Consider the following 16,481-nt stretch of genomic DNA (forward strand, 5'->3'; position numbering starts at 1 on the left):
GAAAAATCCTGACCAGCTCTAGTTTTGGGTTATCTGAGTAAAACCTTCCATTGTATCTAAAGGCTGGATGAAGGACAGGGGGAAGGGATGGATTGCACAAACAGCAGAGATGGGTTGATGGCAGGGTGAAGGCAGAGGACAGTGCAATGTGGCCACCTGCACCCACAGGTGTGACATAGCCTCCCGCCTGCCCAACCCCTTGGTTTACCACATGCAGGAACATACAGCGGGACTTGGAAGGGTGAGATCTGGGGCCTAGAGAGTGAGATTGTCACAGATATGGCTCAGTACTGCCCCTTTCCCACACCTGGCCCAGTGTGCCCCTGCAGGGCATGAGCAGCTTCTACCCTGCTCTGCATGGGATGCTGGGGAATGGGCTCTCACTGTGTGGGGGACACTGGGTGACTCTGCCCAATGCCCCCTGCATGGGAGCTCCCCCTCCAGCCCCTTTTGTCACAGATTCACCTGCTGCAATGTAGAGATGAAATTGCAGAATTCCCTAGTTCATGAACCTGGAGAATTGGGACTAGAATAGATCAGATCTATGAGCTCATCTAGCCCTGTATCCTGCCCCCTTCCTGCTGTCCCCGATCAGACCAACTGGCCCATCTAGCCCAATATCCTCCCCCATCCCTCCCACCCCAGATATGATCTCTGGGGGTCTGTGCAGTATGGCAGCTGCCTGGCAGAACAGAAATACAGCTACCTCTGGGGTTGGGGCAGCTGGTTAACAGCCACACAGCAGTATTACATAGGAATTGCTCACCTGATGCTGAAATGTAGCCACTTCTGGGGTGGGGCACAGCAGCTGGCTAACAGCCACCCAGTGATGCTGCACAAATAGGAGTCTGGGACAGGAAGTGAAAGAGAATCCTGAGCCTACTGGACTCTGAGGCTGTGCACAAGCCAAGTTGCTTGTACAGAATGGTAATGGCAAGGAATAAAGTAGACCCACTGGCACTGTGAGAGCAGAAGTGCTTGTGGCTGTGATAGGCCAGTGCACATGTTAGAGAGCGAGAAGCGGAGCTACAATCAGCACCACCCACCTCCTGCCGCCTCTGTCTTTGCGGCAGAACTGGGATCGGATTCAGTGTCTTCACTGATGAATCCTGAAAAGCAAAATGGAAAGTAACAAAATTCCAAACAATTTGAGCCAAATTCTGATCTCAGTAAACCCGGCGTAAATCTAGGACCCCACTGAGTCAATGAAGTCAGGGCTGGATTCTGATCTCAGTTACACAGATCTAAACTTGGAGTGACTCCAAACAGATTAACCACGAGTTTCAGTCCAGTGTGCTATCTACTAGGCAACACTGCCTCCCACATTGCCCACATCTTTCCTTGAAAACAGAGGTTTGAAACTGGACAGTAGTTGTTGAAAATTTCCTTGTACTACTATTATTCCATCACTGCAGCAGCCTGTACTGTGGCAAGGCAGAATCCTGCCCATGAAGAGCTCTCAGTCTGTAAACCTAAAAGACAATAGAAATATTTCCATGCGTATGCATGAACTGGAATTCCTTGAAGTGGACTCTGCACATTCCCACTCATGGGATACACCAATGTTGCAGATCTGAGGGTTGACAGCAGTGCCCATTGAAGTGCCTGCCTGCCCTCCCCTTACTTCACTTGTATGTGCTGAGGGCATGGCTAGGAAAGGGGGCCTGATGCTTCAGCCACCTTGGTTCCTTCCACTACCTCCTCAAGTCCAAAGATGTCACTAGGGGCCTGAGGAAGTGGGGAAGGTGTATGAGGAGTGCAAATATGCAGAGTGCATCTTGAAGAACTCTGGCACCAGGTAAATAACCTTCATGTCTTCTTCAAATGGCTTCAGAACATTCCCTCATGGGACAGTTTGGTAAGCAGCACTCCTCTCTCTTGGTGGTGGGATGTGGAGTCCTAGTTAAACAGTGATAGTAATATATGGCTATACCAAATTAGCTCCAGTCCAGATGCCAGATCAGGGGAGTGGTGCTCCATGAAGACGTGAACAGAACTCCAGGTGGCAGCTCTGCAGCTCTCTAAAATTTGGACAAGGCAGGCCATAGAAGCCGCCTTTCCCCTTATAGATTGTAATCTAAGCTCTCCTGGAAGAGGGACAGAGAATGTTTGGAACATTAAATATGAAGTCTAACCCACTTGGACTGGAGTGGAGATGCAATTTCCTACCCTTTACTGTGATCCTTATAGGAGAGCAACAGCCTCAATGATTTCCTGAGTTCCTTAGGCTTCTCCAAATATGTTCTCTTGGCATCTAAAGTATGTAACTTTTCCTCCACTGGCTGAGGGTGAGGGCTAGGAAAATGTACTGGCAAGTGAATGGAATGTTTGAGATGGAATTCTGTTAACACCTTGGGGAGGAGTTTAGGGTGAGGGGGAAGAACCCCTTGTGGAAGACTATAAATGGTGAGTCGTCCATAAGAGCTTGTAGCTTTCGCACTCTTCTAGCAGACAGAATGGCCACAATGAAGACTGTCTTAACTGAAAGGTGAGATAGGGAACATTCTTCCCATATTTCAAAGTGAGTTTTCATGAGCTAAGTATGAGAGGGAGGTCCCATGCTGGTGTAGATTCTTTGACTGGAGGACAGACATTCATTGGTCCCTTCAGGAATCTATTTACAGTTTCATGATGAAATATAATCGTATTGTCAATTAATACATAAGCAGAGAACTGCAAGATGCACTCTCATGGACAATAAAGAAAGCCCTAAGGATTTCAGATGAAGCACGTTGAACAGGAAATGAAATAGGGTTTATGTTATTATTATGAGATCAGAGAGAAACTTTTCTACTTAAGGTCACAACACCAGTGGGTTGACTGTTTCCTGGAGTTTAAAAGATTCTCGTGAACTTTTTCTGAGAAGGTCATTTCCAGGTGCATCCAAGTTCTATAGCCAATGCTGCCAAGTGAAGAGATGGTGGGTCTGGGTGGCAAATCCAACTATTCTGATGGGTCAATAAATATTTGGTTGCCAGGAGAGATAGACAGACCCCTTGTGATAGCTATAGGAGGTCTGAAAATCATTACTCTCTCGCCTATGCTGGAAGGGGAGGGTTCAAGGGAGGGAGGGAGAGTACTGAACTGAATGGAGCAGTCTTTGGACAATCTCCAGAATCCATTTGTTGTCAGAATCCCAAAAAGGGCAGTCAGGGCCAAGGGTCAGAGCAGAGGTAAATTTGAGGCTAGGAGTAGCTAAGGCGTTCGCAGTCAGGTCAAGCCCAGGGCCGATACCAAGTCAGATTTCAGGGTCTGAAGTCCAAATCAAGCCAAGGTCAAGCCAGGAATTCAAGAGCAAGGAGCAGGTACAGTCAAAACAGCTACAGATGATCCACAATGTGTGGCTCTCGATCTTGGTGGGCTAGGAGTTGTGAGGTGTTGGGCCCTGTGTATTGCCCACAGATCCCAGTAGGGCCAGTTCAGTGGGAATGGCATGGGGGGCAGTGCCCATGGATGCCCATACAGGCATGTCTCTGCAGATGAATGGTGTTCTGATAGATGAGATGGTCCAGGTTTGGGTAAAGAGTGAAGAGGAATTTATGTGACTGCGTCATCCTGGTCTTCATCATCACTAGACAGAGGGGGAGCTGATCTAGGTGGAGCATTTGAATGACTCGGTACCAATCTGGATGGAATACCCTCAATACCCAGTAGAGGGGACTCCGGTGTAGAGGAGACTAATAGATCCACATGTCTCATGAATTGTTGAGGAACTGTGAGCTTCAGTACCGGGGATGGCACCGTGTGGGAATTATAGCCGCCGATGCCGAGGATCTTGAACAGTGTGATGTAAGTGCAACAGGTGGTGCCACGGTTCTGCTCAGTGCTGAGCTTCTTTTCAGCTCTGTGGGTGCCAAGGTGGAGGGCTTCACTTTTCTCTGTGAGCCTCCATTCAAACTTGCCCTCATAGGGTCTATTGCTCTCCAAGATCTCTCAGTTCCAGAAGGTCCCAGTATCTCATGGTCTGATGCACTCAGTGCCGTCGGTACCAGGTTAGATTTTTTGGTCAGAGATCTTATTCTTAGCTGATTCCTGGTTCAGAGAAGTCTGGGACCACTTTGTGGTGGCCTTCTTGGGTAAAGGCTCCTTCATAGAAACTGCTGGGGCAGAACCTTGTCAAGCTGCCACTGGCAACCACTGGCCCAGAGGTGTCCTGTACTCGGGGTAGGAGGCTGGCCTGAGGGATTTCTACATCATAAGGAGTTTACATTGGAAATCCCTGGCTTTTCTTTCCGTGGCCATGAGATTCCGGCAGTGTAGGTACTTTTGAGTAATGTGTGTCTCGCCAAGGCAACGGACACACTGTGCATGACCGTCAGAAACCAGGATGACAGTTTGCAAGTCAGGCAGCATTTGAAGCCCAGTAATCCAGGCATGCCTGAAAAAGTCCATCCCCCGACAAAAAAGGAAGGAAGTAATCCTACGGGAAGCTAACTTATCCTCCTACTGAGGGGTATAGAGTTAGATAACGGAGAATTTAAAAAAAAATAGAATAAAATAAGTATAAAGTGTAGACTAACTACTGCTTATACTAACAACTATAACTATAAGCTATCTAACAGCTATTCTTATCTAAGGTAAGAGGGTGCTGCTGATCATGCCAACTCAAGCCAAAGGTGGTAAAGAAGGAACTGAGGGATGGCTAGCCACACACCCCTATATAACTGCCCTGAGTGGCACAAGATGGTGATAGCGCATGCATTTCTCCACTTACAAGCGCAGGGCGTCAAGACACCTAAAGTGGAGCACCCACAGGGACACAACTCAAAGAAGAAGTTCATTATACCTTTGAGAAATCTTTTTGTAGTCAGACTGAAGAAGACTGAGTGTCCTTCTACCTGTTGGTGGAAGACTGGAATTGCTGCTAAGTGAACCTTGAGTGAACTAACAGAGAGTCCTGATTTCTTGAGAGCCAATAGGTAATCCAGGATTACTGGTAGGGTGGCTGTATTAGGGGTGACAACTTTAGGCTGGCATCAGATCTGGAATCTCTTCCATTTGTGCAGACAGGTATGATGAGTAGTTCCTTTTCTACTGTGTAGTAGCACTTCCTAATATATCTAGGTTTTTTGTTTCTACTGATGGCGCACATCCACACATTACCTCGATATGGTGCAGATAACAAAATTCATTCCACACATGGATGGAAAATATTAGAGGGAACACTGGAAAGAGCCATGCTTTCAGTCGTGGAATCCACAGATTGGGATGGAGAGTACATCTCTCGTTCTGCGACAGGAGGTAAGGAGTGATCGGGACAGTCATTGATGAATATAATGCCAGCTATGACAGGTAAGGGTGCTACATCTGCCTGGGCCATGTGTGGAGCAATCAGTATGACGTTTGCTTTTTCCCTTTTCACTTTCAACAGGACTTTCAGTAATAGAGGGAATGGGGGGAAAATGTAAAGAAGGCCCTTGTCCCATGGGAGGAGGAGATTGTCTCTCATGGAGTGTTGTCTGATCCCTACTCTGGAGTAATAATGAGGACATTTATTGTTCTAGTAAGTAGCAAACAGGTCTATTACTGGTGTCCCCCATTGTCGGAATATGTAGTGAAGTACCACTGAGTCTATCTCCCATTCGTAATCGTGTGGGAACTTGTAGCTGAGACTCTCTGCCATCGTGTTGTGTATTCCAGGTAGGTATGCTAATGATATTAAGATGTTCTGGGAGATGCACCAATTTCTCAGTTTTAGCGTTTCTATGCCATTATCTTTGGAAACTTGTGGTGATCAGGGGAGGTCCTGGATAACTGGAAAAAGACAAATATCCAACCGAACATTTCCCAAATGCATCACTTGCTATCCTCCTGAGGACCCCATATAGTCACTGACAAAAAGCTTTGTTAATGCAGAGATGAGGTTGCCCAGAGGTATCTTGTGTCCTTCCAGAACATTGAGTTTAGCAAAACTCAAACCTCTGAAAAAACAAGAAATAATGCAAGAAACATGCTACCTATGGGCTCAGAAACTGGAAGCACTGCAGAGAACTGTGTTACATTAACACACCCATCTTTGCATGTATATATAGATTCACAGATTCTAGGACTGGAAGGGACCTCAAGAGTAATTGAGTCCAGTCCCCTGTCCTCATGGTAGGTCCAAATACTGTCTAGACCATCCCTGATAGACATTTATCTAACCTACTCTTAAATATCTCCAGAGATGGAGATTCCACAACCTCCCTAAGCAATTATTCCAGTGTTTAACCTCCCTAACAGTTAGGAACTTTTTCCTAATCTCCAACCTAAACCTCCCTTGCTGCAGTTTAAGCCCATGCTTCTTGTTCTATCCTTGGGGGCTAAGATGAACAAGTTTTCTCCCTCCTCCTGATGACACCCTTTCAGATACCTGAAAACTGCTATCATATCCCCTTTCAGCCTTCTCTTTTCCAAACTAAACAAACCCAATTCTTTCAGCCTTCCATCGTAGGTCATGTTCTCTAGACCTTTAATCATTCTTGTTGCTCTTCTCTGAATCCTCTCCAATTTCTCCACATCTTTCTTGAAATGCGGTGCCCAGAACTGGACACAATACTCCAGTTGAGGCCTAACCAGCGCAGAGTAGAGCGGAAGAATGACTTCTTGTGTCTTGATCACAACACACCTTTTAATGCATCCCAGAATCACTGTTGACTCATATTTAGCTTGTGGTCCACTATAACCCCTAGATCCCTTTCTGCCGTACTCCTTCCTAGACAGTCTCTTCTCATTCTGTATGTGTGAAACTGAAGGTTTGCCACAGATGTGGACTGCATCAGGCAAAGCAAGAGGAACGCCCAGCATTGGGGAAGTTATGCACATAGTGCCACAAAGAAAACCATTTTGCATGAGCATGCCGCACATGAAAACAGAAAAGCACAGGATGTACAGAAGAAGAAGAATGTCACAACTGGGACATAGCATTCTTTTTTTACTACAAAACAGAGTAAGGAAAGGCACATGTAACAACTCTTACGGGACCAGGAGAAACACCCATGCAATTCAAAACTGAAAGCAAGATACAAGTAAACTGCATCCTTGAGACAGACTATAGAAAAAGGTCTAGCCTACACCACAACACTAACATCACCTACATCAGCAAGACTAGTGGGATAGGGAGGGCATCCACTCTGCACAGTGAGGAAATGCTTATTTTGTAGAGACAAGGACTGGGACAGGCACTGTGAGCACTAAGTCCAAGTGATGGTGGTACATCAAGGCCAGGCAATCCTGAAAGGGTCTGAGCCAGGTTCATGTGCTGCACTATGTATGTGCATGCGGCCATGTGACCTAAAAGTCTGAGGCAGAAATGAGCTGTCACAACTGGAAGGGCCTTGACCTGTGCTATCGATGACGCCATCGACTGGAAGCGAGCTTCTGGGAGGAAGGTCCTGGCCTGGTAGAATCGAGCACCATTCCAATAAACTCTGTCCTCTCTACTGGGAGGAGTGTTGACTTCTGCTCATTTATCAGCAGGTAACTCAGAAGGTTGCATGGATGAGGTGAATATTGGCTCTCATCTGAGCCTCAGACCCACCCTTGACCAGCCAGTCATTGAGGTGCGGATAAACTTGCACCCCTCGCCTTCCCCGGAAGGCTGCCTTTACCACCACATATTTCATAAAGATCCATAAACTGCCAACAGGATGAACAGAAGAACAGTAAACTGGTAGTGAATCTGGTTCACAATGAACCTGAGAAAATTTCTATGGCCTTGGAAAACTGAGATATGGGAAAAAAAAGCATCTTGGGGTGCAGCCTCCTGGGTGTGCAGTGGGAGGTTATATTTCCCCTATTTGATTTTTCCCTCGAGCTCTTCAGTGAGGCTTTTGTTTGTTGCCTTCAGCGCCAGGTGCGCCAGGCTCTCGTCCAACGTGTCACGGCTCCTCTTCACATCTTGCACCCGCATTACTTTCCACAATACTTGAAAGTGTGGATGAGGGGGCAGTATATCCCCACAAAGCACAGCTAGGATTCTGTCAACTGAGGAGGCATGTTGAATTAGCTGCTCCCGGTGCCCCTCCACAAAATGTTCCCCTGAGCTGAGGGACATAAAAACACCCCACTGAAACACGGGATTTGGGTGCCAGGCTCCTTCAAGCTTCTACCTCGGGCTGTTTAGCCAGAGCCCTGAACTGGGGTAGGGCAAAGCTGCCCTGCCCCGGGGGAGCTCCCGGACAGTCTGTGCTTCAACTCACCCGCCCTTCCCGACAAGCAAGGGGACGTGCTGACCGCACTGTCCATATGCATGGTTCAGCCTGCTCCCCTGCATAGCCCCTCAGTGTGGTTCACTAAGGGTTAATCCTGGTGGGTGATTTATAACTCACGTGTAGCTCCAGGGCTGGTGCTGGTGGACGGCTCCTGTGCTGGGGTACCGGCACCTACAAGAGAGAGCAAGTGGGAGAGAGAACACAAGGACTGACTCACTTGAACAGAAGAGATCTTGGAGCCAAGGGGTTAAATTGGAGGGATGATCTTCCTCCTGTCAGGGGCCACCCCACACCCTGGGACCTTGCTGGCCTCCTCTCCTACCCATGGGAGCCCCTCAATCCAGCTCCCACATTTGAGTTAGACAAACACCTGTCAGGGATGGTCCAGTCCTGCCTTGAGTGCAGGGGACTGCACTAGATAATATACTGAGGTCCCTTCCAGTCCTACACTTCTGTGATTCCCCACCCCTGGGTGGGCCCTGCCCCTCCCTCTGGAACCCAGGGTCCCTTCTCTCCCATCACCTGCTTCTTCAGCAGGAGGAATCCAGACCTTGTTAGAGAAACAAGCAAGGATGGGGAGAAATGCTGCTCATCCAGCAAAGGTGATAGGAGCTCAAGGGTGGAGAGCGGGGCGCGGGGGTGTACATGCAACTCCACCACTCACTCTAAACACCATCCACCACTGCCCTTTTTAACTCACCCCCTCACCCTCTTTGGTAAAAAAGATTAGATCTGAGGTTTTGGCCTGGGCCAAACTCCACCCCCTCCCATATTCTGGAGGGGCTAGAATCTGACAGCAGGTTACAAATATCCCACCCTACATAAGCCAAAGCAAACCCCAGGGGCCTGATCCGCCCCCTCCCCTCCTCCCCCGAGCGGGTGCACAGTTCCCATGGACAGGAATGGGAGCTGCCTGCAGAACTGAGGTTACAAATACTTCAATCCTACATAACAAGCCAAAGTACCCAGAGTCCTGATCCAGCCAGGACGAATGCATTGTAGTTCCCATGGATGGGAACGGGAGCTGCCTGCAGAACTGAGCCCCAGCCATTTGAGAAAATGTGGCTCTGAAATGTCATTGAAAATAAATCCTGAACTAATGTTTTTAGGGATCATGTGTTACTTGGCACAGGGCAATGGGTGGGGTGGTCACATTCCCCCTCCCCACTTACTCCCTCCCCCCACCCCCCCGCAACTCTGTCTCCTCTGCTGGTGCTGGCTCTTGGGATGCAGCAGGCAGCACAGATCCTGCAGGGGAGGGGGCAGCCCAGGAACTGTAGTGCTGCCTCCTCTTGGTGGGTGGGCACAAAGCAGGAAGGAGATCCAGTGCCCACACACACAAATCAGGCAGACATGCACACAGTTAAAGGGTACTTTGAGGAGTGAGGGAAGTCTCCAGTGGATACTTGTTGCTCTGTGTGCCCCAAACCATTTCTCAGTCCAAATATCACTCCTCTGGTTCCTGGTCCTTCCCCACCCTCACCCTTTTTTGGTCGTTTTTTATTCTGTTTGGCCACAGCCTTGAGCAGGGCTTGGGGTAAAACTGTCTTGGCCCAGGGGGGAGCTCCAAGATGAATCGTGCCTCGAGGAGTCACCATCACTTCCCCAGCTCCTCAGCGCACAGAGGGACATGCTGGGAGTGAGGTGTGTGTGTGGTATTTGGTTGAGGAAGGGCAGAAGGAATGTGGGGGGATCGAGGAAGTGGTGGGTAGGTTATATGGTAGGGTGGATGGGTGTGGATAGAGGGGGCAGTGGAGACAGAGGAGGGAGAGGCCTAGGTTAGGGGGGAGAGAGAGAGAGAGAGTTTGAGATGGATGGGAACAAAGGGCTGGGAATGAGCCAGTGATCACTGGGGATGGAGAGGAAGAATCTGAAATTGTGCCGAGAAACTAGGTGACTTGTGTTCTGTGAATATCTGAGAGGGACAAAAATATGGGTAAGGAGGGAGAGATCACAGCAAAGGGAAAGACAGACTAAGGCGAAAGAAGGCAGACAGGCAGAAAGAGGGAAGATACAGTTACTAACCTTGTTGTAACTGTTGTTCTTGGACATATGTTACCCAAGTCCTTCCACTGTATGTTTATGTGCAACCAGCACACAGCTGTCAGAAATTCTTCCCTCAGGGGTACTGTAGCGGAGCAGTAACCCTGCTCCTGCCCTGAAGGGCTTAAAATAGCCCTGGGAGAGGGCTGTGGCAGGGGAAAACCTGGGCTGATTGGGGAAGTAGCCACAGCTGGGCCATGCCCCAAATCAGGCTGCAGATGGCCTTATAAGAGGGCAGTGGACCAGGATCCGTCAGTCTCTCTTTGCTTTCAGAGAGAGAGAGGGGCCTGGCTGCTGGGAAGCTCAGGGTGCCTAGAGTGAGGCAGGGCTGGGGAAAGGCCAGAGGGGCTGGGGAGCACCAGGCTGGCAACTCCCCTGGCTGCAGGGCCTTCTCCAAGGCCCCATAGAGGTAGTGGGGATAGAGAAAGGCAGCAGATCCAAAACTCCCTTGCCTGTGATGAGTGGCTTATGCTGCAGTCTGCCCCAGGGAGCGGGGGCTAGTTGGTGACAAGCAGTAGCCTAAGATTGAGGTGAGGTGGGGATAGGGAATGGGGGTTCCCCAGGGAGGGCAGAACCTGAGACTGAGGGGTGTACTGCCAGGGGGCAGCATCCCAGATAATGAGGCACCCAAGTCCTTGGAGGGACACGGGGGCCAAGTGGCGGCAGGACACCGGCCTGCAGAGGGCGCTCCGGAGGCTGGAGAGCTAATTCCCTGAGATGACCAGCAGGAGGCACCGCAAGGGTGAGTCCCGCATCGCTACAGGTAGTAGCATCCTCTGTAGTCTCACACCACTATGTGCAGGTACAAAGGGTGGAATTGCCCCAAACCTCCCTTGTTACTTTTTTCTGGATAGATTCCTGTAGAGAGGGGAAGGAGGGCAGGTTGTAGAATGGCCACGGGCAACACATCTCAAAGATCAACAGGTACGAGTCGGTTAGTAACCATTTCTTCTTCCTCGAGTGACAGTACATGTCCATTCCTCTGTAGGTGACTCACAAGCAGTTCAAACTGGATGTGAGCTCAGAGTCTACTTGAACAGGGATTGGAGAATCACACGACCAAATCTGGCATCGTCCCTGGACTGCTGAGAGATTTCCTAGTGAGCAATGAACATATGGACTTATAATCAAGCTGCCACCTTACAGATGTCCAAGGTAGGCACATGAATGAGAGAGGCTGCAGAAGCTGCATGAGACCTAGTTGCCTGAGCCAATACCCTACTCAGGGGAGTCACATTAGCTAAGTGGTAGCATGAAAAAATGCTAGCTGAAATCAAAGAAGAGATTCAGTGGGAAGACATTGGACTGCCCTTCATTGTGTCTTCAGCTGCAATGAGCAGTTGCAAGTTTGATCTAAATGCCTTAGTTAGATCAAGGTAAAAATCCAAAGCTCTTCCAATATCCAAATATTCCCCAACTTTATATTTGAGGCTTTAGAAAGAAAGTAGGTAAGTAAACTGCTTGATTAAATATGAACATTGGAAAGTACCTTAATAAGGAACTTTGAGGGTAAAGGTAAGCTTTGTCTTTATAGAAAATCATGTAGGAAGGTTCTGAAATCGTCTAGTCTGACCTCCTGCACAATGCAGGCCACAGACTCTCACCCACCCACTCCTGTAACAAACCCCTAACCTATGTCCAAGTTACTGAAGTCCTCAAATCGTGGTTTAAAGACCTCAAGGTGCAGAGAATCCTCCTGCAAGTGACCCGTGCCCCATGCTGCAGAGGAAAGCAAAAAACCCCAGGGCCTCTGCCAATCTACCCTGGAGGAAAATTCCTTCCCAACCCCAAATATGGCGATCAGCTAAACCCTGAGCATGTGAGCAAGACTCACCAGCCAGCACCCAGGAAAGAATTCTCTATAGTAACTCAGATCCCACCCCATCTAACATCACATCAGAGGCCATTGGGCACATTTACCGCTAATGGTCAAAGATCAATTAATTGCCAAAATTAGGCTATCCCATCATACCATCCCCTCCATAAACTTATCAAGCTTAACCTTGAAGCCAGATATGTCTTTTGCCCCCACTGCTTCCCTTGGAAGGCTGTTCCAGAACTTCACTCCTCTAATGGTTAGAAACCTTCGTCTAATTTGAAGTCTAAACTTCCTGATGGCCAGTTTATATCCATTTGTTCTTGTGTCCACATTGGTACTGATCTTAAATAATTCTTCTCCCTCCATGGTATTTATCCCTCTGGTATATTTATAGAGAACAATCATATCCCCCCTCAACCTTCTTTTGGTTAGGCTAAACAAGCCAAGCTCTTTGAGTCTCCTTTCATAAGACACGTTTTCCGTTCCTTGGATCATCCTAGTAGCTCTTCTCTGTACCTGTTCCCATTTGAATTCATCCTTCTTAAACATGGGAGAGCAGAATTGCACAGAATATTCCAGATGAGGTCTCACCAGTGCCTTGTATAATGGTACTAACACCTCCTTATCTCTACTGGAAATACCTCGCCTGATGCATCCCAAGACTGAATTAGCTTTTTTCACAGCCATATCACATTGGCAGCTCATAGTCACCCTGTGATCAACCAATACTCCAAGGTCCTTCTCCTCCTCTGTGACTTCCAAGTGATGCATCACCAGTTTATAACAGAAAAGACGGTTACTCACCGTTGTAACTGTTGTTCTTCGAGATGTGTTGCTCATATCCATTCCAGTTAGGTGTGCGCGCGCCGCGTGCACGTTTGTCGGAAGATTTTTACCCTAGCAACACTCGGTGGGTCGGCTGGGTGCCCCCTGGAGTGGCGCCGCTATAGCACTGGATATATACCCCTGCCGACCCATCCGTCCCTCAGTTCCTTCTTGCCGGCTACTCCGACAGTGGGGAAGGAGGGCGGGTCTGGAATGGATATGAGCAACACATCTCGAAGAACAACAGTTACAACGGTGAGTAACCGTCTTTTCTTCTTCGAGTGCTTGCTCATATCCATTCCAGTTAGGTGATTCCCAAGCCTTACCTAGGCAGTGGGGTCGGAGTGAGACATTGCAGAATGCAAAACTGCTGAGCCGAAGGCTGCATCGTCTCTGGATTGTTGGACCAATGCGTAGTGTGAGGCAAAGGTGTGAATCGATGACCAGGTAGCCGCCCAACATATTTCCTGGATGGGGACATGAGCCAGGAAGGCGGCAGAAGAGGCCTGGGCCCGCATAGAATGGGTGGTGAGATGGCTAGTGGGAACGTGAGCCAGGTCATAGCACGTTCGGATGCAGGATGTCACCCAAGATGAGATCTGTTGGGAAGAGACCAGCATGCCTTTCATGCGGTCTGCCACCGCTACAAAGAGCTGGGGTGAACGCCGGAAGGGTTTTGTCCTCTCTATATAAAAAGCGAGAGCTCTACGGACATCCAAAGTATGTAGTAGTTGTTCCCGGCGCGATGAGTGCGGCTTCGGGAAAAAAACTGGGAGGAAGATGTCTTGATTGACATGAAAGGCAGACACCACCTTAGGGAGGAAAGAGGGGTGTGGCCGCAGGTGTACCTTGTCCTTGTGGAAGACCGTATTCAGGGATCAGCTGTCAAGGCATGAAGCTCCGAGACTCGCCTCGCCGAGGTGATAGCAACGAGGAAGGCCGTCTTCCAGGAAAGGTACAGCAGGGAGCAGGTGGCCAGAGGCTCGAAGGGGGCCCCCATAAGCTTGGTCAACACCAGGTTTAGATCCCAGGTGGGGGTTGGGCGCCGGACTTGAGGGTACAACCGTTCCAAACCCTTAAGGAACCTGGAAACCATGGGGTGAGAAAAAATTGAACGGCCACTTTCGCCTGGGTGGAAGGCGGAAATAGCTGCCAGATGAACCTTTATAGAAGAGACCGCCAGGCCCTGCTCTTTCAGGGACCAGAGGTAATCCAGGACAGTAGGGATAGATACCTGTCCAGGGACTAAGTTACTCTGATCGCACCAATGTGAGAAACGCTTCCACTTGGCGAGATAAGTCGTCCTAGTGGAAGGCTTTCTACTTCCCAAGAGGACCTGTTGTACCGAGGAAGAGCAACACAATTCAGATTGGTTCAACCACGTAGCAGCCATGCTGTGAGATGAAGGGACTGCAGGTCTGGGTGGTGAAGCCTGCCGAAGTCCTGTGTTATGAGGTCCGGCCACAGTGGCAGGGGAATCGGATCCGCCACTGAGAGGTCGAACAACAGGGTGTACCAATGCTGCCTCGGCCATGCTGGAGCAATGAGGATCAGGTTGGCTCTGTCCCTGCAGAGCTTGAGTAGGACTCTGTGAACGAGGGGAAATGGTGGGAAGGCATAACATAGGTGCCTTGTCCACGGGAGGAGGAATGCGTCTGAGAGGGAGCCTGGGGAGCATCCTTGGTAGGAGCAGAACACCTGGCATTTCCTGTTCTCTCAGGAGGCAAAGAGGTCTATGCAGGGAAAGCCCCACCTCCGGAAAACGGAATGGATGACGTCGGGACGGATCGACCACTTGTGAGACAGGAAGGACCTGCTGAGGCGATCTGCCAGAGTGTTCTGGACTCCTGGGAGAAAAGACGCTACCAAATCGATAGAGTGGGCTATGGAAAAGTCCCACAGGTGAGTGGCTTCTTGACAAAGTAGGGAGGAGCACGCCCCGCCCTGCTTGTTTATGTAAAACATGGTCGTTGTGTTGTCCGTGAACACAGATACACAGCGGCCTTGGAGATGGACCCGAAATACCTGCATGCTAGACGGACTGCTCTCAGCTCCCTCACATTGATATGCAAGGCCAGCTCCTGGGGCAACCAGAGGCCTTGAGTGTGAAGGTTCCCGAGGTGGACACCCCAAGCCAGAGATGATGCGTCCGTGGTTAGTGCCACCGAGGGTTGAGGAGGGTGGAATGGCATCCCTGCGCAAACTAGAGTGGGGTCTAACCACCAAGTGAGGGAGTCGAGAACCGTCCGGGGGATAGTGATCACCGAATCTATATTGACTCTGTGTGGACGGAACAGTGAAGCAAGCCAGGTTTGGAAGCACCGAAGTCGCAGCCTCGCGTACTTGGTCACAAAGGTGCAGGATGCCATGTGACCTAATAGGCCGAGGCAGGTGCGCACCGACGTTGTCGGGAAGGATTGAAAACTTCGAATGATCGAAGACATTGTCTGAAAACGTGGCAGAGAAAGGCAGGCCCTGGCCAGATTGGAGTCCAGAACTGCTCCAATAAAGTCTATTCTCTGTGTTGGAGTCAGAGTAGACTTTTTTACGTTGATCATGAGGCCTAGCCTACCGAAGAGGTCTTTGATGATACACAGGTGCTGTGATACTTGCAACTGGGAAGTCCCTCGAATGAGCCAATCGTCGAGGTACGGGTAGACGTGTACTCGACGACGGTGGAGGGAGGCAGATACTACGGCCATACATTTGGTGAAGACTCTCGGGGCTGTAGAAAGACCGAAGGGAAGCACCGTGAACTGGAAGTGCTGTTGGTTGACCACAAAACGGAGATACCGTCTGTGCGGCGGGTAAATGGCGATGTGGAAATACGCATCCTTCATATCAAGGGCGGCATACCAGTCTCCCGGATCCAGGGATGGGATGATGGTCCTCACGGATACCATGCGGAACTTGAGCTTTATCATGAATTTGTTGAGTTCTCGCAGGTCCAGGATCGGTCGGAGACCGCCCTTTGCCTTGGGGATTAAAAAGTAGCAGGAATAGAATCCCTTACCCCTCATGTCCTGTGGCACCTCCTCTATGGCTCCCAGGTTTAGGAGCGCGTGGACCTCTTGTAAGAGGAATTGCTTATGAGAGGGGTCCCTGAAGAGGGACGGGTAGGGAGGGTGGGAGGGGGGGTAGAGAAACAAATTGGAGGTGGTATCCCGCTTCCACCGTGCGGAGGACCCAACGATCGGAGGTCAGCTGGGACCAGGCAGGGAGGAAATGGGAGAGGTGGTTGAAGAAGGAGGGAGAAGGATCCGGCAGGGCAACTGGTGAGCCGTCCTCGGACGTCCCATCAAAAGTTTTGTTTGGGGCCCGTAGGTGGCTTAGGGGGCGCTTGACTTTGGTTTCCCTGAGGGCCAGACTGTCTCCGCCGATTCCACCTGCCGCGCTATCTGGTCGTATCCTGACGCGGCCTAGGCTGGTTGTAAGGGCGGTATGGTTGGGGCCAGAAGGACCTTCGTTGGGTAACCGGCGTGTGCATACCCAACGAGGGCATTATGATACGATTCTCCTTCAGACTCTGCAACCTGGGGTCGGTTTTGTCTGAGAAAAGGCCCTGGCCCTCAAAAGGTAAATCCTGAATTGTGTGCCGCAAT

At 49.8% G+C, this 16,481-nt stretch overlaps 1 protein-coding gene across 3 annotated transcripts in view; it reads right to left on the reverse strand.

The window, feature by feature from the left end:
* Positions 1 to 16,481, reverse strand: part of LOC123368297 — a 64,129-nt gene that overhangs the window by 20,009 nt on the left and 27,639 nt on the right. For all 3 annotated transcript variants that reach the window (XM_045012973.1, XM_045012972.1, XM_045012974.1), the window contains 2 exons: positions 8,310 to 8,363; positions 1,047 to 1,109 (listed from right to left, as the gene is read on the reverse strand). In XM_045012973.1, coding sequence (XP_044868908.1) covers positions 1,047 to 1,109; positions 8,310 to 8,363 — 117 coding nt within the window. The remainder of the gene's footprint in view (positions 1 to 1,046; positions 1,110 to 8,309; positions 8,364 to 16,481) is intronic.

The sequence above is a fragment of the Mauremys mutica genome, chromosome 4, assembly GCF_020497125.1.
Source record: "Mauremys mutica isolate MM-2020 ecotype Southern chromosome 4, ASM2049712v1, whole genome shotgun sequence".
Taxonomy (NCBI): domain Eukaryota; kingdom Metazoa; phylum Chordata; order Testudines; family Geoemydidae; genus Mauremys; species Mauremys mutica.